Here is a 24,672-nt window from a genome sequence, read left to right as displayed (position 1 = left end):
CCCTCCAACAAAAGATTGCCCGTGCTTCGGCAGGGCGGGAGGAGATCTCCGCTGCAGTTTTTGGATTCGTTGGTGGGGTGAAGGGATCCAGCCAAATGGCCATCAAAAGGAAAAATAACGCAACTGAAGATTGGCACAGAGAGCGGTGCAGCTTGATTGCTTTCCTTCCCATCCAATTTAATGTCACGCTGCTCTGGTGGAGGAGCAAACGGCCATAACCAATGCCATTAGGGTGCGGGGTGGGGGTTACAGTCATCACACAGCCTGCTGTGAATGGGGAGCGGGGCGGGGGGGGATCTACTTCGACGGTAACGCTGACCTGAGGAGGGAGGAGAAACTGGAGAACAGTGATGCCAACCCCACTTTTCAAGAGCAACACGACTGCAAATATTCCCTATCCAGGCCAAAGAGACAGGCTGATTACATGCATCACGTAGAAACATTCACTAATAGCATAAAGTTTTTTCAAGCACTATTTCTTGAGGTTTCTCTGCATTATAAAGTTTTCCATCAAAGGAATGTACATTTTGTAGGACATCTCAGGGCTATTGTTTCTCAAATCCGCCCCCTTACCCCTCCCTCCCCAAAATATTCTTCCTCATTTTCCCTGGTCATAACTTCCCCCTTTCTCTTACTTCTTTCGAGGCTCCTGGTTGCAGCTCCCCACCTCTGAGCAGCCTAAGCTGCCATTTGAATGCCTTGATTTTATTTTCCTTGGAATAAGGGAAGTTGAACAGTAAGACAAATCTTAAGATTAAAGCTCCATCTCTGTTTGTAGATTTTTCTCAAGTGTCCATTGATAAAACCACCCTCCTTTACACCCTTCCCCCAAAAATATTTATTTACACATAGGCAGAAAAAAAACCCCTCCAAAAGGCTCTGGACTGTCCTTTTAACTTAAAAAATAATAAAAAAAAAGAAAATAAGGGAAAGGCACTATGGAAAAAATTACAGAATGTGCTCAACCGTACACCTTTAAGAAAAAACAAAAACCTGTCAGCACAGCATTAGCAGACTTCAGTTGTATGTTGGAGTTTCTCAAAGCAGCTCTGTGACTCTAAAGAAAAGAAAAAAAAAAAACCAGAACAAAAAGCCACACAACTCTTCTCCCTTCCCCTGCTTGGAAGCTGCTGAGCTTCAGAAGAAAGTGCCAAAGGAGAAGAGACAATAAAAATTAGATTAACACCTCATCCTTCCCAGGCAAGAAGAGCTGAATGTTGAAGGCAAAAGCAGAGACTGATGATTTTTGTTTTGTTTTGTTTTTTAAAGGCAGGACTGTGGATTTGGTTCTTCTCTCATGTCCCTTCATGTCAAATGAAGACCGTTTGCAGAGAGAGAAAATACCAGCAGAGTTTCTCCCTTTTCCTTTAACTGCATGGCTAGGACTTTATATGGCATTAAAACTTCATGCACTGATGGACAGAGGAGGAGGGGGAAACAAGAAGAGTGAATGAAAGGGGGTAACCCAGGAGCAGCTGAGGAAATTTGTTACTTTCATTTTTTTCTCTCTCTCTCTTTTTTTTTTTTTTTTAAAGATAAGTTTTGGTGTGTAAGTCGAACTCTTCCCCCCCCACCCCCCCCCACCCCTGAAGTTCCGTACTGAGTGAAGGAGGATCACCTCACGGTGAAAGGTGACTCAGGTTTTATCGCCGTGTGATTTTAGGTCACTGGCTGCAGTTAGGCTCTGTATGTGTATTTACTGTTTCTCTGGTTTCTTTAAATAATCTCTAATATTTATCTCTAGATGTTCCGGTTCACTGGGGTCACATAGTTGCGTGGAAACATGCCCGTCTGTCCGTGGCAGGCTCCCTTCCACCAGTTGGGGTCAGAATTGTCAAGGACTTGGATAAAGTCTCCACGACGGAAGCCCAGCTCTCCTTCCTCCTGGGGATCAAAATCAAACAGGGCCTGAACGTAGGTTGGTTGCTGAAAGGGGAAAGAAAAAGATACACAAAGTGAGAAGCACTCAAGACACCTGCTCCCTCAGAGAGGAGCTTGACTTACACTGGAGTTTAACAATAAACATTTGGGCTGTTTCGTTTCCCTGCAAGCCAGCCTCTGACATCTGTAACAAGATGCTAAAATAGGAAAGCATAGTCTATAGAAGATCTCCGAAAAAGTCAAGCTTCTGTGAAAGAGCTGAAATAAAGACAGCAGATGACTCAGATGTTTTCCTGGTATTTTCCAGTCTTCATGACCTACTGTAAACCTGTACTCTATTGCAATACAAGTCATCCTGTTTTCACCAACTGGCAGCATCAATATTACTGATCTGTGACACACAAAGTTCCCCCTAAAAACTGGACATTGGCATTTTACACGTTTGCCTTAAACCTCTCCAATATCAAGAAATTCTGTCACAGAGCATTTCACCTGCCCGGCAGATACTTCCATTCTATGGAAAAGCTAACAGTTCACTTAAAATGCTAGAGGCTAGGAAGGTATCTTCATGCTTGCCATTTTTAGCCAGCTGGTTCCTCATCCTCTGTTTATCATTGACCCGACAGCGGAGCCAGATGTGAATTCAGATAAACTGTGGCAAAGAGTGCCCACGGCACCTGGAGAGCAGTACAAATTCCACACCCCTTGTCTTCAAGCTAGAATCAGAATGCTGCACATGGAAGCAAAGGGATTTACACAAAATTGACAAAAGATCCAGTTAAATGCAACCTAACATTCCAACTGCCCCGGGAATGGAACAAGACAAAGAGCTAGATACACCCAAGCTGCCCTGCTGGCACTTAGCAGTAGTTTTTGGTTTCTCTTAACACTGGCTAGATCCAAACCAGAAGGCTAGAGATGTTGCTACCACCTGCAACCACCTCTTCAGGGAAGACCAGTACCTAAGCTTCACTGGCTACTGAGGGATACAGTTGTGGCTATGAACCGGTATAAACACAACTACCCTTTCTTACTATGTCCTAAAACAAGAGTAAACCCATTTTTAATCTACAGGATTCAGATGATCTTCCCACAACAGTATCCAAAAACGTGAAGACAAGCCAAATGTTCCAGCAGCAGCAATAACACTGCCAGAACTGAAAGGGAGACTAGGGAGCTGGCAGGCAGGCTTTGCACAAACATCCAGCTTGCTTACCAGTTCTGGCTGGAGGATCTAGATACACTTCCACAGACAAGAAAAATGTCAGTCAGCTTCCTTCCATCCCTGTTCATTTACTCTAAGATGCAATCCCACTGCAGACTGGACACTTCTCTTACCTGTGGCACCTGTTCAATGTCCCGGAGAAATATTTGCTGGTTCCTGGAAACAGATGTGGATCTGTGATAATCTACCAGCTCGTTCAAAGAATTGAACTTCACCACCCAGAGGAAATACTTGCCAGCCCCATCTCTAAGCACCTTGAAGTGCTGCACATCATTTCCAAACCTGTGTGGAAAAAATGAAGAACACAAAAAAAGCACATTGTTAGTCACTGAGCGCTCCTCTTTTGGGATCGTCAGCACAGAGTTTGGTACAAAAAGGTCCTTCAGGACACAGTGAAAACCATCAGCGATGCTGATAATACAGATACTAATTGGCTGCTGCAAAAAAGATGTCTGAAAAAACATTTGTCAATTGTATTTTACAGAAATCAGTGATCAGAGAGACAGAATCCAAATAATGAATTTATGCTGAAAAAATCTTGCAAGCTTCACACGTACTTTTCTTACAACAGGACTTCAGTTTAAAACCAGCTGTACGTACCGCTCTCAATTGGCTCAAGTTTGAGGTCTTTTCATAAAGGATGTGCCACAACACACTATCTTGGATGACACACAGGATTTCAGTTTTTTATTTTATACTGCATTGCCACATAGCTGGCATCCAGTACGTGTAACTCTTGGTGTACGTATACAGTCACCTGAGTCGCTGAGGACAGTGCACAGCATACCCAGAGACACGCCATGGGCTTTGCAGTACAAGTACAAGCTCATATCAAAGTAGCTGCACCGTGGTGCCTTCCGCTTCACATTCCCAAATCCAAGATTTTGAAGTCACACAGTACAAGCCCTTCGGTTTAGCTCTTCACACGCAGCAATTTCACAACGTGCTGCTCTTGCTATGGTTCTGTCCTTCTCAGTGTCTCAGTCCTGCCCTCACACAGCACCACTGGGTGCGCGTGACGATGCAATACACAAGCACCTGCGCGTGATGAGGTAATACAGAAGCACCATTTCTCTTGTAGGTAAATTGCTGGGAAAACACTGCCACAGGGAGGGTAGGATTGCCTCTTTTGGCAGCCAGTCTGGAGTTACGCAAAAGAGTGTCTTGCAAAACAAAAGGATGTCTCTGGTCCCGAAAAAGCAAAACAAAACAAAAACCCCACAACGCTCGAAAGGTGATGCTGCACACGTAACACAGCAACTTCAACTCTGTGTTAACAGTTCTTTCTGACAAACGATGGCATACAGTTGAAGCTACTTTTCCAACAATTTTATTCTGAATAAAGAGGAACTCTGAAGAGGTCCATTGGGATTTTCCAGATGAATGGCACATCAGTATTTTTACTTCAGTCTAAAACACTGACAACAGAAGACAACTGTTCCCCACTTGGCATGAGCAGCTTCTGTACATTGGCTGAAAAAGTAGATGCTATTCACAAAGCTAGTGTGAAACAACTCATGAGTTCTGCCTCTCCTCTTCCTTCCTCAACCCAAGAGCTTCTCACCATTTCAAACCCTGCACACCACAGCTTTGGAAAAAGCCTTTTCTAAATTAAACAAACGGGAACAAATATCAACTGAGCAACTACCACCAGATGGCAACACTAAGCTAACAAGCAGGCAGAGCTGTGCTATCCTAACTACGTTTCTGAAAGGAATGTACTTTCTGGAATGAAGCTTCCATTCATATTTAGTATTCCAGCTCAGATGACTGTATCCAAGAGAGAAATATAAACATCTTTAAAATCAGTGGCTTTAATCCAGTTTGTTGGCATGACTCAGTGCTGCTGTACAGGAGGACAAAAATTTGGTTACAGACCAAAGGTGACCAGAAAAAAAAAACCCAATCCTGTTGAGACAAACCACTGGTAGCCACAGAAAACAGAGCAAACTAGGAATTGTGCACGAATAATAAAAAATTGTCGTCAGGATTCTAAAGAAAATCTTGTTCATTTCTGGTAGGAAAGGGGAAGATTACAGAAACTCTAAAAAAATAAGCAAAATCAACTGCTGAGGACAGAATCCCTCCCACCCCCAACCCACGTTAAATTATGTCACGTACCCTTCCAAGTTTCTAATACCTCTATTTTACAGTGACTTCAGATGGGCAAGATAGGTAGCACGGTATTATGTGGGCCATGGCTAACTAGCAGGAACCCCTGCTGGTTAACAGCCAGGACTTCTAGTGAGGTTATTGAAGGATGAGAACTGCTCCTCCTCACTTCACTGTTATTAGACCAAGTTTCTCTACCAACATGGAATGCACTTGCGAGAGACCGAAGAGGCCTTTGTTTCCACAGCTCCGTGTCCCAGTGTCAGACAAGGTGAATATCCCCAAAGCATGTGCCAAGGAGACACGAAAAATGTCTTTGGAAATGTACCACACAGAGAGAGGACAGAGTGGTAACTCGTGCTGCAGAAAATGAATAAAGGAGGATGGGAGAAAACAGGCACACCCCGGGCACTTTGTGGCTCTAAGGAAGAGGAACGGCAACCACAAACCAACCAACAGGTAGGGCCTGGGACTACATGGGCCAGACAGCAACGTGCCACCAGGTCAGCCCTGTAGGCTCATTACAAACCAGAGCATATATATTCGTTCTATTTGAGTGGGAATAAGTAAGTACCACTGGAAGAACAGGAATGCTATAGGGCACCTGGAAGATTATTCCTGCTCCTCAGCATCGACAATCACCTGCCCTTTACTCACAAGCCCCAAGGAGCAGTAGATGGTCTGATTACCACACGATTGCTTCTGGGCATTACTTACTTGACTGAGAGGGAGAAGTCTCCAGGAGCACTCTCACTCTCCCTGATGAGGAAGGCACCATCGTGTCTCTGTTTGCCTAACATCTCTTCAGCCTTCGCTCGGGGAATCTTTCCAAAAAACCACCTGTGTAGAGAGGAAAAGAAAACAATAGAGAAAGTTAAGAATTTTAATCCTTTCGTGGAGGAGCCAGATGTAGATACTCACACAGAGATGAAATTATTCCTAACAGAAATAACCACGCTGCACCTCACTACCACCCCACACAGGCTACTGAACCATGCAGCTTTGGACAATGTTTTGTCCTGGCAATGAAGCAGCCATGACCTGGTAAGCAGGTGCTCGCAATAGCCCTATTTCACCCAATTTATCAAAGCAGAGATGAGGTAAGAGTGAAATCCTCAAATTACAGGATTTATTTTCAGAGAAAATTTCAGAAAAATCCTGCTCAAAATCTAACGCGTTATTCACACTGGTTTGCACCCTATTGCATCTGCAGCTTAGCATAAAAAACATCACCATGAGAACCTAATGTACACAATTGCTTCACAGCAAAGTCCTGCTTTGTGAGACTAAGGCAACTACCCTGAAAGCTGGCTACAACCTCAGAGCTGAAATGTCTACTGTGGTCTGCACTGACATCTTCGTAATCAGGCCTCATAACCTGGAGTCAAACGCAGTAAATGCCTAGGTCAAGCAAGAAACTCAAGTCCCTTTTCCTCTGTCACTAAGAACTCAAGTCTCATGTCTCTACATGCAAAGCTTTAATTGTCCAAACCATACGATGCCATCAACTCAGAGACAACAAAGAAGCCCTGCACTGGTGGCTGGTCACTACTGAACTTCCCTATGATATAGTAGCATTTATTCCACTGTTAGTACCCAAAGATAATCAGTGGGGAGTAATTCCACAGTCTCCTTTACTACTTATGCCTCCTACGGAGAAGCCACCCACGTCTTAGACATGATTTGCAGAGCAGACAATATAGAAAATTTAAGTTATTAAGGATTAAGCACAGAAACATCACTATTTTAGTGGGTAGAATTTTTTTTTTAAAAAAAAGTAGTATTTGCAAAATGCAAGGGAAACACTGGGAGTTCACTCACAGGTTTCTCTTCAGAAACATCACAGCAGCAGAAACAAGATCCTGTCTATGGATTGATCCATCCTGCACAAATGGAAAGCGCATTTTGCATCAAAACCAATTTCTAGTCTCTTTTAGATCAGGTGGTAAGACACAACTACTTCAGCAAAGAGAATGAGTAGCTTCACTCAGCAGCTGGTTGTTCCTGCAGCCCAGAGTCCAATCTTTCTGACCCCTACCAGAGCACTGTGGTCAAAACCAGGTAATGTACGTCAGAAAGCTAAGGCAGGTGCCAGGAGTGGAGCTACGCGCAGACCAAGTGAGTAAAGTTCCCTGAAGGTCTCTCTGCTTCATCGCAGAGGAGTGCTGAGCTGGACATGCCATTCAGGTCTACGAAACATGCTGATAATACTTGTTTCAGTAGCCTATTTTCTTGCTTCCTCCTCCCGTCAGGACAATCTAGCAGCTTTCACATAAGCAGTCACATGAAATAGCTGCACCATGGAAGCCACATCCCAAATTCCTGACAGCTGCGCAAACGTCCAAGCCACAGGCTGACCACCTCCATGACACCAGGGGTGAACCCACCTCAGGCAACCAGACCGTCAGCACTGGCCAACAGCCCCTGGTCACGGGATTCTTACCCACATTTACATTTGCATTTCCAGACTAATCCAAGATTAAAGGCAAACAGGGGCTGGGTGGTAGGTCACATGGCATGGGAAAAGCAGAACCATCTTCACAACCAAAAAAGCACAGCTTTCAGTTCTGAGTACCACATCACACAGGACAGAAGCACTCACCACAGCCTATAACCATGCAAATGATTGACCTTAGAGAGCATTTAATAACAAAAGCTCCACTCACAAAGTTTACTTTCTACAGTGAAGGCTTTGGTGCAGCAAAAAGACCGAAGTTGCAGAATCCTCCCTGAAACAGTAATTCTTAAGAGAAGCTGAAGGTTTCATGAAGTCAAAGTCACCAGATCTTCCTCTCTAAGAGGAAGCTATCTCTAGAGGTGAAGGATCACTGATTACTTGATTTCCAGACTCTCCAGCAACTGGCAGCCCTCGCTCCTCTCACTGGCTGGCTTCAGTTACCTGCTCACCATAGGAGGCTGCACAAAACCACATCCCTATATTGTATCAAGGTGGTTGAGTCCACGGATGTATTTCTACTACATGCAACATACTCAATGAAACAACTCTAGGACATTCCCCTTGTAAAAGGAGCATTCACTCCATTTAGCTATGCAGCTCCGTTATGAAAAGCATTTTGGCACAGAAAATGATACGTCTTGTTTAGAAACTTGGTTTCCATGATGACCTAGACATGTTTTACTTGCTTGCAAGTCTTATCGTTTACTTTTTGTCCTCTGGAACAGAAAGGAAAAGCTTTCTCCCACAGCCATCCTATTTCCAGTGATAAGGAACTTCACGCCATTTAGTACCTTCCTGGTGGTTTAGCATCTGTGCCACTTCTTGGTACCTGAGGTGGTGGCAGAGGCAGCATCTACCTGTCTCTTGCTGCACTCTGCTGCCTTTCAAAATCAACCAAGAGAAACCATGATGTCAAACTCCTTCAGAATTCAGAGGTAGTATTTTGTTTCCTGGCCTTTTGGCAGAGCTGTCAGAAAGATAAGGAAGTCCTGAATCTTGCCTCTGACAAGTGTTACATAAAGCAAGCTTTATATCATGATTTTAGATATCTTGCCACAGTTCTTGCTTACAAAGTGCTTTAATTCTGTTTAGGTCTCAAATAATTCTCAGTTACTCACATAAGACTTGGAAATGAAAGCCTCATCTTAAAACAAACAAACAAACCAACCAAAATACCTCACCCATCTCTCTAAAATAGAAGGAAAGCCCAAAAGTGCCACAGAACATCTATAATACTCCCTGAAGCCTCAGAAGTATACCCTATTTCCCCCCCAAATTTTACTGAATCACTACAAAGTAGAAGCGTACAATTTGATTAAAGGAAGTAACACTTCCAAAGTAACAATACCAACTTCTTAAAGTTTTCTGCCAGCTGTTTCTAAGGCACTTTACTTTAAATAGAAAGACTAAAAATCTTCCGCGATTCTTGAACTCTCTTGCCGTTTCATGATGACTTCTTTCATTACCACTTTAGCCAGAGTAAGAGAAGCTTTAATTCTAAATATAAAAAAGATGACAAGAAAACTCCCTAGATGGAAGAACCAAAGAAAGTTCTTCTGAAGGACTACTGTCTACTTAAGAACACACTTGTAAAGCATCAGAAGTGGCGTGCACGTATGAATCTTTGCTACGGAATGCCTGAAAAAACGAACAAAAATGACAGCACGTCAAAAATCAAGGAGAATTAGGCCAAAGGAACTGACCCACAACATTCCCACAGCCTCCCTGCTGAAGGGCTAAGCTTGATAACACTTGTCTCCAACCAGCTTTGTAACGTGGGTGAAACTCATCCAGTCAGCACTGCAACACCAAATCCAGGCACTACTGCTGATGCGGCACAGCTAGAGGGAGATGCGCTGATTGGTACGGCACAAAGTTCACATCGCTTCCAGACTCGCTTCAATCGGCAGTTTGGCAATTCCTTTGGCTTTTCTTAGCACAACCATTTAGCTTGGCCGATTTCCTCCACGTTAAGCTACACCACTGCAAAGCGAGACTTCAGCGGTATCTTTAAGAAAAGCTGATTACGAACACCAACGCTGGAGATACACAACCGTGAGTCTGACCCAGGCTGCTTCATACACAGCAAATTCTTCCCCTGCCCCCTTAAAGAGAGAAAGGCAGTCCTGAACTGCACTGGTGTGCCTTCACAGGAAGCCTCCCTGCCCAGAGTTTCCTGCAGCTCTTCTCTAGTACCGTGCTGGTATCTACTTTGTTAATTGATGTGGCAATTCCGATTAACCCTTCAGAACCCCAGTGACTCCGCAAGAGACCAAGAGGCACCTCGTTTTCTTTCAGCTTCGTTTGCTAGTAGTCACAAAGCAAACTGTAAGACTTGCAAACTACAAGCAAGAAGAAACACTGCATTTAAGACTAGCTGCGGGGCTGGAGGATTTAAGCCTCAGATCCCAGGACAGGATTTAAAGCCACTTTCAGTTGCTTTCTTTCTAAATCCTCTTGAAACGCTCTTGTGCCACCTTTCCACAACACGATTTGATAATAGTCTGAGAAAAGGAACACTCTCTTTCTCACTCCTGGTCAGCTGCCTGCCATTTGCTTTTTGTATGACCTGTATGACTACTTAGAGAGCTCTGCATTACAGCTAAGCAAACATTATGCTATAAAAACTTTTGCATCATTTCCCAGGGTTGTTAATGCACTAGTTAAGACTCCCAGCACTGCTGACACAATGGAGCCAACTTCATCCAGCTGCCATCAGCAGTTTAAACATCTTCAGAAAAGGTCAAATTAACTACACTTAAAAATCACTACCAAATTCATCCACTTGCAGGCTCAGATATTGTTCATTTGCTTTTGCTATCGAAAAGCTGACAGCTCTATCTCTCTAAAACAAAATACCAAGGATGATTACAGAACAAACTGATCATCATCATCACAGAAGACATCACCACAGTGTAACTCAAATGACTGCAAAATTGTTACGAGAAGACATATGATGATTCAAATCAATGAGAGAGAAACTGCAATGTACATTTGTGATCCCCAGTGGACTAGCACGAACAGGGTAAACTAGACATGTTACTGCAGCAGACAAGGCTTTACACAGTTTCAGAATTTTCTTGTGCACCTTTGCATCACTTCCCACTTGCACTAAAGCAGTATACCTCCTCTCCTTCTTGTGGCACAGGCCCTCAGAAGCTTTCTTCTGCTATTTCAAAAGAGCCCTTAAAGAAATAATCCTTGATTGTATTTAACTGCAATATCTTCATGCTATAAGCACAGCCAACAATTAACAAATCAATCATCAGTTTTTGTTGGCAATTGAAACACTACAGCTCCTTGTAAAAACCCCGATTACAGGTTTTGCTGCTCCTTCCTAAACCTTTTCTCCCGTTTGAATCTGTTACCCAGAGCTTGCTGTTTTCTTGGTCAGATGTTGAAGGACCTCAAAGGTTGGCAGAACCAGAGTTTAGGAGAAGACAGCAGAAATATATGAACTGACACAAAGAAAATACCCAGATTCTTTATATCCAAGAGCAGATACTCAAATACAGTTCTCTGGGGCTGCAAATCAATGCAGCTACACCCGTGTAACAGTACACAGGCTTTGAGGTTGGCCTGTTTTGTGAGGAAGGTGTTGGACCAGGTGACTGTTAGAGGTCCTGTCCAACCTAAATTGTGTGATTCTATATGCAAGATGTGACACAGACATATTAAAGAGTTCGGCTCCAAATATCCTTAAACATTTTTCTGGTGAGCTGTCAACGCCACAATTTTTACTCTTATCTGCCTATATGAAGTAAAAAAGAGAATCATCACAAGAACACAGTCACTCTTTTACCTGCGGCAGCGGCGGTGGCAACTCTCTACTGAAGAGCTCTCTGCTGGTTTATGTCTGCTACCCCAAGATCAGTCTGCCTGACCCTACAGCAAAACACCAGAGCAACCCCCAGGAAAGCTTCCAAACATACCCTGCCATACAGCTAGCTGTGAAACGAGTTACAGTGAACACCACAGCCAGAGATACAACTCAACAGCCATCCTTTATCTCCCTCTACATTCTGGCAGACGTGGCAAGGTATATTTGCAAAGTATTGCACAGAAACCCTTCCGTTTGAGGGGATGTGCAAAAGCAAGATGAAGGGAGCCTGTCACCAAAGCTCTACTTACGGATGTGGTTTCATTTCTATGTAGTTCTTGGGAATGAAGCCGTCTTTTCCATTGAGTTCTGCCTTGTACCAATTCTGATCGCATTCTTCATTCAAAACCTGAAGGAAGCAAACAAAAAATAAGCTTACCACATTTCGAGATACAGCAACACTGGTGACAGTACTAGCTTATTCTTCCCACTCTTGTTTCAAAGACTGCTCTTGTAAGATGAACCTATAAAAAACCGGTGCTAGTTATGTTGCTCCACTGCATCTCACGTGGTGAACAAAAAGCTGGACGAGTAATTTAAAATAGCCAAAGGATTTTAGTGCCAAAACCCCATGCTTGAGTAAGAAAGTCACTGTAAGTCCACAAGTACTTTTAACAACATAACTAGACTGAGATCTGTGCCTGTGATCTGTGGGTCTGCGTTCATTTTGTCTTTCTGTTTGCATTTCCTCATCTTCCTGCATTCAGGCGATGCTAATCATGTGATAGTTTTGATACTTTCGTGACTTGAGGCTTTAAGTATATCTGTCATCACCAAAAAATTCTGTCTGAAATCCGTAAGCCAAGAAAATCTGATTCTTTATCACATCTAACAAACACATTTTCCTGAGTTCAGCTGACAAACCTGATGCTTTCAGCACAAATGTGATTTCATCCAGCTTTTCTACATTTGCCCTGGTTGCACACTGGATATGTTAAAGATTTTAGGCAACATCTATATTATAGAGAATTTTACAAAACAACTCCCTCATGATAACATTAGCACAGGCCCAGTCTCAGGTACAGCTGGCGGCTTCAGCAGGTTTTGCCAAACCAAGTTAAAACCAAGTTAAATTGGACAGCAGAAACAGTGACTTGCCTATTGAGCATTTTCTATGTTATTAAAGCAAGTTAAACATGTACAAACAGCAAATGTAGATGAACAAAGTTTCTTTTTATTTTAAAGGGATATTTCTCTTGCCATAACTTTATTCGAAAATGAATGAAAGGTCAGGAGTCAAAGAAGAGAGCCATGTAAACAGGTAGCTTTAAAAAGCACAAAGTGGTACTTCAAAGCATACTTGCCCTAAAAACTTCAATGCTTTATTTTTTATTGAATTTCTGTCAATTGTTGCCAATAGTCAAGCCTAGTACGCTGACTGCAAGTAGTCTCTTGAATAAAGTAGCATTACGTTCTGTAAACAAAGCCATGCTATAGTTTGAAATTGCCTCTCCTCAAAAAGATTATTTAGTGTTGCAAATAAACATGGCACAGAACCTGCCCCTGCCTTTAAAATTAAGCACCACAACAACACTTTTCCCAGAGCACTTTTGTTTCTTCTCAGCTTTCCGGGATTCTTTACCTTAGCGACAATGGCCAACAAAATGCTGGATCAGAGATTAAAAAAAAAAAAAAAAAAAAAAGATATACTTAAAGCCTCAAGTCACGAAAGTATCAAAACTATCACATGATTAGCATCGCCTGAATGCAGGAAGATGAGGAAATGCAAAGAGAAAGACAAAATGAATGCAGACCCACAGATCACATACTACATATACACACAGTTATAAAGATATCCACCAAAACCCCAGAATACTCATAAACAATTATTGCTGTTTCCGACTTTTTTTTTTTTTTCCTATCTCACTACATTTCCTTTTTAGAAGGTGATGAGAAGAAATAAGAAAAAAAAGGAAAAGCAGACAAGAATTTGCAAGTGCAGGCCTTAAAATTCTTATAGCTGATGGGAATGCTTCAGAAAATTAAACTCTGAAGATCAGTGTTTGCTGCCTTTCAAAATACGTGACATATCAACACTCTCATCTGCCTCATTGCTGACTGCTGCCTACAAAAGAATCTCAGCATTTACGGACATGAAATCTGGTAAAGCAGAAAGAGAGCAGAATCTGAATCTCCTCAGGGAATTACAGGGGGTAGTAGCTACCTGGCTGTTCCTTAACTCCCAACCGAAAAGGCAGATGGTAGGATGTACAGACCCAGGTGCCAGCACTTCCATCGGGGAACTAGCACAGCAGCAGGGCCACATCTACACAACTTGAGGTGAGCAACGACATGCACCTTTACAGCCCATTTCAGGATATTTTAAAAGGTCCTAAGTACTTTTATACGGATAAAAATATTCAGGCTATCTTTTGTGCAGTTACTACTGTGGGCTCCCATTTCTTTTATTTACAAGCACTGTTTTAGCATGCATTACAGTTCAGTCATTTAGCAAGGGTAATCTGACCACAGGTCAGGAGCAGTTCAAGTGTGCTCTGTTACGGGCTCTGAGGTAAAAGCTAGCAGATGGAGAGCTGACGCGGATCAGCTGATGTCTGCTGAACTGCCTTTAAGCAAGAAAACGGCGCACGTCTCTCAGCCACCGTCCTGACTGCGAGACAGGGTTCTGTGCAGAAACGGATTCCACTCCAGGATACGAAATGCAGGTGGATGACACCAGCAGGCAGCTCTGGGATACTGAGCAGGAAGATGGAGATCAAAAACAGGTATGTAAAAAAGTGAATTGCATAGAGACTAGGGAGGCAGAGGGCGCCGTTTGAAGCCCCAGTCTACAGTTCAGTCATGCAAAGATTTTGGCACATAGCTTGAATGACCGGGAAGTTTGGTTGTTAGATCCCTCAGCTGCCATCACTAGAGTAATTTACAACACAATAGAACACAAACATCATGCATTTTGATGTGATTCCCAATAAGCCAAACCTTATGCAATAGCGTGCAAGCCTTTATCAAAGACAGCACCCATCAAACCTTCGATAAGATTGTGCACTACAAACTCAGGTCATTACCATCAGAGAGCAGTTAAGGGATATGGCAGCCTGTTCTTTTTCCAAGAATAAAAACACGGGGTAAATTGTAGCTTCATACGGAGGATATTACCACATATTGGTGCTTTTGGCAGTAGGTATTAAAAATTATCAGAAATTCTAATGCCCAAATGTAAATTATTTTAATGAGTTTTATCTTGCTCTGAAGATATGCTAATAGATTTGGAGGAGCCAAATCACACAGAGCTTGGGGTACCCATTAATGCCTGGCCTGAAGCCAAATGCCAGTGAGGGAGCATTGCTGAGGCATACATTAAGCTTTGTGACAGGAAAAAAAAGTAGCTGGATAAAAGGCATAGTAAGGTGAACGGCCTACACATACGCATGTACAACCTGTTCAGGGGACTTCTCCTGCAATAACGAATACTCCACAGCTCCCCGTCTTCAGTGGCTTTGTCTGCCTCAAGGACTTTTTCCTGCTTCACACCCAGACCGATGTATCTTCATAGCCAGTTGTCCTTTCTAGGATCACTTTAACTGGCTGTCACAGCTCCATTCACACCCTGGCACACAGCCCAACTATCCATTCCCTATATTATATACCAGAGAGCTTATACACACAGTCACCCTGTAAACGCCCCCATTTTCCCCTTTCTGGATCTTTCAGTGTGCACCCTTCCAGAAGCAATTAACGTACTGTTTTCTTTACAAAGCTCCATGTCCATTTATCATTTCAAGAGGAGTCACCTCCACAACACAGGTATCTACAAAAATCATTTTTTCTGACAGTGTCTCAAATAGACACCGCTGGAGCTGCTCCCAGTGCTTGGTCAAGCAAAAATGATTTATTTGTACTGAAGTACCTTAAATTCAGGACAACTTTGCAGTCACGTGCACAAGGCTGGAATTCTGATGGCTGCTAGGAAGTTAGGTAGCTATTATGACAACTGCAGAACAGTCACATAAAATTTCAGCTTTCAAAAGAACTGAAGCCGCTAACTTCCATTAGTGAAATGCAACTAAAAAGTTGGGACACATGTAAGAACCCTCTGCAGTGGTGGATCTGGCTTTACATCTGCCATTGCTGTCTCTTCTTTTTAATCATCAACCCACTGAAATGAAAGAACTGACTTTAAGTAATTAAATCACTTTGCTGCAAGACATTTTAAGAAAAGCATCCAGTAAATCCATCGATTCTATACCTCGAACTGGCCTCCAAGTCATTTCCAGAGAATAAAGATTACCACGTATCATCTGGACACTTAAAAACCAGTGCTATGCCTCTATGAAAAGATTCTTAACAGAACTATGGTCAGATTTTCCCAGACTTACCAAAGCTATAAAATTTAGTCTAGGTACTGCATGTATCACTGGATTTTGCTTTGAAAACTTCCCCGAGTACAAATAAATACATATAAATTAAGCAACAAAATGAAACTTAAAAGATTAACTGCTCCAAACTGAGACAGCCTTCAGAGTCCGCAAAAAATTTAAAAGGCACAAACACTAATTTGCCTCAACAACTGTTAAAAACTGCTGCTCTTTGTATAGGTCAAAACATAAAGCATTCCCTTTGCAGCTAATCCCCTTGTCTGCTGTAGATCTAATCAAGTCTACGCCAGAGTGACTCTTCCTTTCACACTGGGGCATCTGTGCCTGAGAGGAGGAAGAAGGAAGGGTATTTTTAGCCACTACATTTGAACACATACTGCATGTGATGTCCTCAGTCTGCAGTCTGCCCCGTTTTACAGTAATAGTGGCTCAACTACTGCCCATCAGTTTCCTAGTTTGATGACAGACCTCTTATCAACAAAAGCCCATCTGTTCCCATGGAAGTGGAGAAGAGGCGCTGCCGAAGAGCCTCACAACAAGGCAGCTCCCTCGTTTTAGCTAGAACCGGTCACACACAGCAAGCATCCCCAGCCATTTTTGATTCCATACGTAGCAAATATCTCTAAGCACAGCTTTTCCACGCTCCTGAAATGTCGCACACTAGTCTTGATCCTCTCAAAACCAAGTAACTTTCAGGAACATGCAAGCACTAAACTGCAACCTAACAGGCAGATCTGGCATCTTAACTCTCAAGCTGACTTCCATATGCAAACATGAAACTAAACAGAAGGCCTCAAACTACGTGCTTCCGAATTTAGCCAAACTCATCAGAATGGTTAGGTTTTGGAGAGACAAAACCCAAAAAAACTTGTTCAGAGAGGGCTCTGAGTTTTGGCTGAACCTCCTCTTTTCCCTGAACTGTAAGGTCTCAGGATTCTTGCTGTGCTATCTGAAACTGAAGGTAACACAACTGCTCGCATACAACCTGTTAGCTGCAAATGTGGCTTTTCTCTTCGACAAAGTTGTGCTGACACTGCCACAAAGAAAACAATGCAGTATAATAAAAACACAAAGTCTCAGGAATCTAAGGAAAGCGCACATGACACTCAAACTAGAGCAGGAATTAAAATTTTAAAAGCGAACAAATGATTCAAAAGCAGCAATTCTGCAACTGAATTTTTAAGCCTGGAAATTACTCGTCCCAAGATGGAATGAGGGTTGGGAGGACTGTTCTCACCCTCCGCAGAGGTGCTTTAACACAGCTTTTCATTTCAGACAAAAATGGCTCCTTTTCTGCTCCAAGAAGAAAGGTATGAACTAGCTACAAAAGCAGCAAGCACCCACGGCTTCAAGGGAAGCTCCACCTGGATTCAACAGATCACGTTCACCACAGTCCATTACGTAGCACTGTCCTTCCCCACAAGCTCACTGCAAATGGCACCAAATTACATTCAAATTCATCTCTTCAGGGTTTTGTACGAGCCAAGCTGAGACACTACCTGGTAACCCGCAGCTCCCTGCCTCATCCTCACATTGCATGAAATTGCCTGAACAAATGAATCCTCCTCACTCTGGCTGCCTAACACCATCGACAAGGCGGCTGCACGGAGGAAATGGCATCTTAAGGAAACCTAGGGTAATCTGCATGTCAGAATGGCCTTGTAACTCAGGTCAAGCCAAATCAGAATTTTTCTTTTCTTGGTTTACTCATCGTGACACATAGCACAGTTAATTTAAACTTCAAACATTCAATGCAAAAAGATATTAGACAATTAAGGTGACTAGCTCAAGAACACAAAACTGCTAAAATATTTTAGGCTTTTCCTTAAATTCAATTTATCATAATCACACAGAGGAAATGCAAAATATCCACATTTTTTCAGATCAAAACCTCAAGCACCATGTTTAGACATGCTTTAAGACTGAATACTTGCTCTCTAGGTGGATATAAAAAGCTGTGAAAACACTTAACAACCACTGAGCAAGTGTTAGTGGAAACAGCCAGAGAAATATTGTTTCTTAAACTGCACTCAACTATTATATTATAATGTAATACCAAAATAATGCATGTAGATTGTAACACAATGCAATAATCTATTATGGATACAGGTTTTCATTCTCACCCTTGTCCCAATTCTCATTATCACTACAGAAACACTTCTTCCACCCTTACCTTTTTGAAGGCACAAAAAGAGCACAAAATACAAACTCAAAAAAAAAAAAAATTCAGGAAGTCTTCCCACCACAACAAATGCGAAGTACAAGGGCATTTCTTGCCCACTCCTCAAGTGGGGCTTTTGTCAGAAGCCCTATCTGAAGTGACGGCTGTCACTTCAACACAGCACACACGCTGACTTCTCACATCAGCAGCGTTTTCAGCAGGCCAGGCAGCTGAAAGCAGGAATCAAGGAGAGGAAATTTTGAAGCTATGCAAATCAAACCCAGGCTAGTGTCTGGGTTACATACTGCTGTCTTTAGACATACTTTCTTCTTAAAGAAACTAAGTTACATGCCTTCGTCTTGAAGGAACGTGGCAATCTAGTCCAAAGTAAAATACAAGACAAAGCTGAAAGACTGCAAACCAAAAATGACAATGGAAATCACAGTACACAGTCACTCTAGGATCTGCTCTTTCCAGACTGCAGGTAACATTGTCCTCCAAGTCTACTGCACAAATACACTCACCACTGGAGGCTCGTTCCATGTAAACGTTTATAGGTAAATTCAGTATTCGCCTAACCTTCAGAAAGGGCTGATAGGGAGAAGTAGCTGGGCAAAGTTACAGGAAAGGATATTACTTTTAACTACGATATGAAGGCGAGTTGCAATTTCAATTCCGTGCAATATTTCACCATGCAAAACTCCAGACACAGAGAGAGAGATAGCGGTCAAGAAATCCATAGTAGCACTGGCTGGCAAGTCCAGTAAAGAATGTAACAAAGCAAAGTCCAAAGAGGGGAACGTAGCTAGGAATTGGCATTCAGGCTTTCACTTCAAAGCTACTTTGATATTTTTGTGTTAACACAAGAACACTTGAGGCAACTTGAAGTTAGCTGAGGTACAATGAAGTCTACCCACAAGGGCAGAACTCAGCACAGACTAACTTACCTGCCTCTCAGGCCTTGCAAGTCTTGTACTACTACTCCTCTGGCAAAAGCCTTCAATTATGAAGACTTATTTATTTATTTATTATAATAGGAGAAAGAGAGAGAGAGAAGTAAAAAAAGAACAACCTAGACAACTCTGTTTCCCTATGGTTTATGTGGGACAAAGAGGTGGGAGGGAAACCCCAGTATTGACCTCCAAAATGTCTAATGGAGATCCTGGAAAGAGTCAGTAAAGCTCAAGGAACTTGGCCACAGGTCTCGTCTTCACTGAAGTTTTCTTCTGTGTAGGAAGTTTCCACTAACACAAACACAGACGTAAAGTAACAAATTCACCAGTTTTGCTTACGTTGCTTGTGAAGGATGGTGAGATGTGAGCCTGAGCAATTACAGAATTCTCCTCAAATTAGCCCTCCCACTACTACCACTTGTACAAAGGTTAAGCTATAGATACCACAAATTACATATTTTCAAAAAGGTTGATGCAAAACCTCCATTATCGAAAGAATGGTAGTCTGCAGTAAAAATCAGTATCAGTGATTTTACAAGCCAAACAAAATTAGCTTTACAGAGCTAGAAGTAGCTACAGCTACTGTTCTAATTAGGCTTCCTTCATCTGAAAGACCCCCAAGTGTTTCAGTAACAGCAGGGACTCTCAGAAGTGACATTCGTTTTATGTTCAGCAACTTTTATGGTGCTTAAGTGAACGCTAATTCTGATGAACTTCATAAAGTAAGGCTGACTGTTCAACATTTGCACGCTGCAGTGAATGCACCATCTCATTTCAGTGCTTGATCAAAACGGAGTGCAAAAAAGGAAAAAGATTGTTATCACAGCCTAAGCTCCGTCGCTCGGTTTGCTCACATAGACAGCAGAATGCTGTGGGATTCACAAGAACAGTTTCTTAAAAAGAGGAAGGGGAGTGTTGTTTTTCCCTAACAGACCAAGGCTTAGTTTACACTGACTAAAGACCAGGACCGGCCGCCTCTTATAACTAACTGTAGTGCTCAGGATGTTATTAAGGAAACAGAAGACAAAACATCCTTCCTTAATCTCAAACCCAATCCACATCGAATTTGGAAGCATTGAAGACCACAACGTTTTGTCAGTTTTCTGTTGTGCAGTGTGGATTAATTGACTCAGGTACTAGTGGGGATGGCCATTTGCTTGCAAATGAGTCTGTCCTTATTGAATTTTTATTTAAAGAGTAAACAGATTAGCACTGTTTAATTTAGGTTTAAGCAGGGTCCCAAAAGAAGAACCATCAGTGAAGCACACAAACTGAAGAACAGGTCAAGCTCTGAAGGCTAGAGCGCTCTATGCCATCCTCCCCTCTTTTTTACTGAGCTAAGAAAGCAGCCTTGAATTCTGAGTAAAAACCTACTCTATTTGGGAAAGGTTCAAAATCCAACACCGCACCCCAAAATAACCCAAATGCATATATGCATATCTGAACATAAAGAACAGAGTACACATTGCCTTAAGCATCTAAATAAACCCTCAATTTTAAGAAAAATTCTGAAAGAACTACTTTCACCAAGTGGTCAGAGTAACATCTCTTGGTTTCTATTCCTGTATCTGCTGCTAATGCAAAAGCTGTAAATTCCAGGCCTTCTTAAAAGAGGGGCTGTTTCTAGCTACTCCTTCAAGTTTAGCAGCAAGGATTCCAAGCATAAAACACATCTGTTCTCATATACTCTAGACTATTTATCCAAGTACAACCAACTACAACTTTTCAGGCCTTTAATGAAATCATAAGGCTTTTGTGAGAGCTCTTGGCACAAGCTCTGAGGGATGAAGGTCGAAAGTCACTCTACTAGAAAATAATAAAAAAGCTATCAAGCATTCCAACGAGAGTGTTTCAGAGTTGTGTTCAAGCCTAACAGTGAAACACCGCAGAAACACCAGCAGTCTCGTGGCAGTTTGCAAGCATACCGAAGTCACGCACGTCTCACTTAAGCGACTTCTCTCATCAGGCCAGCTCTGTTGTAAACCATTACTTCGGGGTGTGTATCAAACAGAAAAACTGAAAAAGGTAATGAAGAACAAGCAATCGTAATAACACATGCTTGTCATTCCAGCTGTGGTTGTCCTTTCAGAGCTTTACTATACAAATGAAGCTGGTCACATACAGCAAAAGTGAAAAATACTCTGGGGAAATACACATGCATGACAGTCCATAAATCAGACTAGATTCATAGCTTCTGAAATCCATTCTTAATCAGCTTTGCATAACAATTTTAGCTGAATACCATATAGTTCCTATTTCTACTTGCATGTGTCCAATTTTGCCCTAACCTCTCTTACCGAAATGCACTGCCAGAGAACGCATTTCTCACCACCTCTGTGGAAGGAGATACAACTGTTTCTCAGAAACGGGGGTAATTCCTCTGCGATTTCTTGAGGACCAGAAGACACAGTTCCTTGCTAGTTGTCCCACAGGTTGCCTTTAAACACACCGACAGCGGTCAACACTACTAAAACACTCCCTAGAGGACAAGGAAAGGCTTGCCTTTCACTGAAGAACAGGGTATTGCAACAGTAATGAACAGCCCTTAATTATCTCATGCTTGGTACCCCAAACCTCCACACTTATAAAATCCCTAAAACTCCTCTAACAAGAATGAAAGGTAAGAAATACCAAAATTAAGCCAGTTGTGCTTGCTATTCCAAATGGAGGATGTGTACCATTATCTCTGCTGTACCTCATTGCCCAAGAAACCACCAAGTCCAACACTCCACTCCTGTACTTTCACTCTTAATTACTGCTTTTCCTAGCACACAAACTCAAGCAATTTACCCATGACTTTTAACCAGACAGGAACAGTTATTTGTGGAGTGACATCAAGCTCCATGTAAGAGGTTCTCCATTACAACCATTCTAATCCTTGTACACAACAGAGTTGCTATGATGTATGTAAGTAATAGCAGGTTAAAGTCTAAAAGGACGTGTTCAGGAAGACAAACTGCTCACAAACAGCCACGCAATGCGAACTTTCAAAGGTGACTGCAGCCACTGAAGCTGAATATTGCTCAGTTCACTTGGCATCCTGCAAAAACGCCACATCACGTAAGGCAACTCTACGCCCCAGTGCTGGAAAAGCTGGGCAGGAGGAAAGATGATTATTAGCAGAACAACCTGGACTTCATCTATGATCAGAAGTTCAGGGTGTGTGTCTACAAGGCAGTTTTATAGTAGCCGTGTGAACTTCCAACTACTGTGCTCCATAGCCAAGACCTTGCATGCACTAAGTGGATGAATTTCTTTGGTGTTGTACAGGTATTACAGCCCTGTCTATACATCTCATTATGAGTTTTGATTGTCTTAAGAGCATGACACCCCCTCGATTTCAAGCAGCTTTTCACTAGGGTATTTTCAGAGGAACTGATACCTAGCTAGTGATTCCCCCATGCTGTATCGGTGCAGTTGATCATTTCTGCGTGAATGACAGCACATTAACCCTTGTTGAACACCTTCCTGTTTTTATAACACATTTCTTCAAACCATCAAGACAGTTTTAAATTGTATCTTCAGCATGCATAAACCCAACTCAACTAATAATCACCACAGATACTATAAGTAGGCTCTATTTCATCACTCGGTTCAGTAATGCAATATTATCATACCCAAGATTATAGTGTGGAAAGACACTCGAGGCTTCACGTACAACAGTGAATCGCTGCTACCTAAGCTTGACTGTGGTTTTCTAAGTATCTTCACAATGCCTCCTACAGTAGGTTTCACCTAAATGAGGTCTCCCTGGTTGCTGACAAAACAGGCTGCCAATGCCAGTGGACTACTAGGTTTGTCACCCCAGCATGCACTGGCAAGTATAAGTGACTAACGACGTGTCCATAGACATTAGGAAAACGGCAGTCCTCCTGTTCTCTGGAAACCTGGAAAAGGTTAAAGAAAAAACGCACATGTCTTGCACTGACAACCAGGCTATTTGGTGAGAAGCAAGACAGATACCAATGTTAATTGCCTGCTACAAAGCAAGCCAGAAAGAAAAGTGTAAAGGTGGTCTGAAACCACTACCAAAACCCAACTACATTTCAGTGGGAAATACACCTAGAAACATTATTTGCTACCTTTTAAAGCACACTAAGAAAAGACACAACCTGTAAAGGCCTTAGAGAAAAATTCTGAAAGTGTTCAAAACACAGACTTTCTTCTTTTTTTTTTTTTTTTTTTGCCTTTAAAGGAATTAACTTGATCTGCAGCTGCTCCATCTGTTTTTTTTCCAGTGAAAAAGCTATCGCAACCACACAAGCAGAAGGTCCAACATGCTTCCAAAGATCAAGACAAGAGGTAGATTCCTGCTGACTATTAGCAGCATTACAGGGGCAGGGGGGAAAGGCTTTCAGTACAACTGGCACATATTTACAAGACAGATAATCTTCATTTTATCTTTCTCTTTAAAAAAAGAGTTTGTTTAAACTGTTTTATTACAATATTTATTATGCATGCATTTTACAGTGCAGACAAGTTAACAGAACAGTAAAAACCTTAACTTTGCTTCATCTGGTTTTAAAATTTAAAGGCTTTAAGATCCTACTAGCACACATTCTTGCATTTAATATCGATTGCTTAGTATTTTATAGCATTGTAAATTTTACAAAACATGAAACAGTCTTATTCAGCTCTTTGCCAGAAAGGTATCAGGAATAATATTTGACAACTAAATATCTAGGAACAAGGTTCCCTAGGTTAACCACATCCGATACGCCACATTAAAAAAAAATTACATATATTCAAAACACTTTAATTATTCTGGTATTACTGAACTTTTGTACATTTCAAGACTCTTACTGACGGTCCTCAAAAAACACAGTGGCTAAGTTACTCCTTGAAAGAGGGAACACTTACACAACTAAACAGAGAGCTAGAAGCCAAAATCCCTATGACTTAAGCCTGCATCCAGGAATGAGGATATTTGCAGGCATCTCTCAGAACAGTCAGCAATGAAATTGTGAATACCGATATTGTACACATCTTGACCTCAGAATTAACCATCTTACTTTTAATTCATACTTCTGAGCATGAATTCCTACCCAGCTACAAACTCAGAGGCTACACTATCAGTTTGTAGTGGCTGGATGTCTGGCAGCAGGACTGTTTGAGTTGGTTTATGCAGTCACTGCCGTGTGGCTGCACCCTCCCACACACACTCCCTGCAGTGGTAACAGGCACCTGCATAGATCAACAGATTGGGGAACTGATCTGCACAACAGTTTAGGGGAGATGGTGTATTTTTCACCTGTCTCAGTTGACTGGTTGGCTACACAGATAGCTATACCAGCAAGGTAGGGCACAGCTCTGGAACTGAAGCAAGCGACTGATGAGATGGGAAGGAAAGGAATAGGGCAGGACTGCTTGAGCAGGCACTGCCATGAAGGAAACACCCTTTGTTCCAGTTTCAAAAGACACAAAAAAGGCCTGCTCTACAATTCTTGCAACAAACCACCCCAAAATTTGTATGTGCAAGAATTAATAGTTCCACTCGCTTGAAGTTTTACCTAGGCAGAGCTAAACAGAGCAGACTATGGGAATACATGGACAAGAGCTGAAGGACGAGCACGTGAGTAGTCCTGAAAAGGGGCAGCAAAAGCCCAAGATTCAACTAGCTGTGAGTGAGGGGAAGGGAAATGGGGAAGCAGGAGTGAGGGACCCA

At 42.2% G+C, this 24,672-nt stretch overlaps 1 protein-coding gene across 3 annotated transcripts in view; it reads right to left on the bottom strand.

The window, feature by feature from the left end:
- Positions 1 to 1,597: 1,597 nt before the first annotated feature.
- The window catches only part of GRB2 (growth factor receptor bound protein 2), a 48,411-nt gene continuing 25,336 nt past the window's right edge, over positions 1,598 to 24,672 (bottom strand). The window contains exons 2-5 of one of the 3 annotated variants that reach the window (XM_086473430.1): positions 11,808 to 11,905; positions 5,936 to 6,058; positions 3,220 to 3,388; positions 1,598 to 1,926 (exon numbers count right to left, since the gene is read on the bottom strand). In XM_086473430.1, the coding sequence (XP_086329556.1) occupies positions 1,741 to 1,926; positions 3,220 to 3,388; positions 5,936 to 6,058; positions 11,808 to 11,905 (576 nt within the window). In that variant the 3' untranslated portion in view covers positions 1,598 to 1,740. The remainder of the gene's footprint in view (positions 1,927 to 3,219; positions 3,389 to 5,935; positions 6,059 to 11,807; positions 11,906 to 24,672) is intronic. The other 2 variants (XM_086473431.1, XM_086473432.1) reach the window with 2 other exon arrangements.

This window comes from Leptosomus discolor, chromosome 15 (assembly GCF_034619465.1).
Source record: "Leptosomus discolor isolate bLepDis1 chromosome 15, bLepDis1.hap2, whole genome shotgun sequence".
Taxonomy (NCBI): Eukaryota; Metazoa; Chordata; class Aves; order Leptosomiformes; family Leptosomidae; genus Leptosomus; species Leptosomus discolor.
The sequence above is the reverse complement of the archived record's forward strand: the minus strand, read 5'-3'. Positions and strand labels throughout refer to the sequence as shown.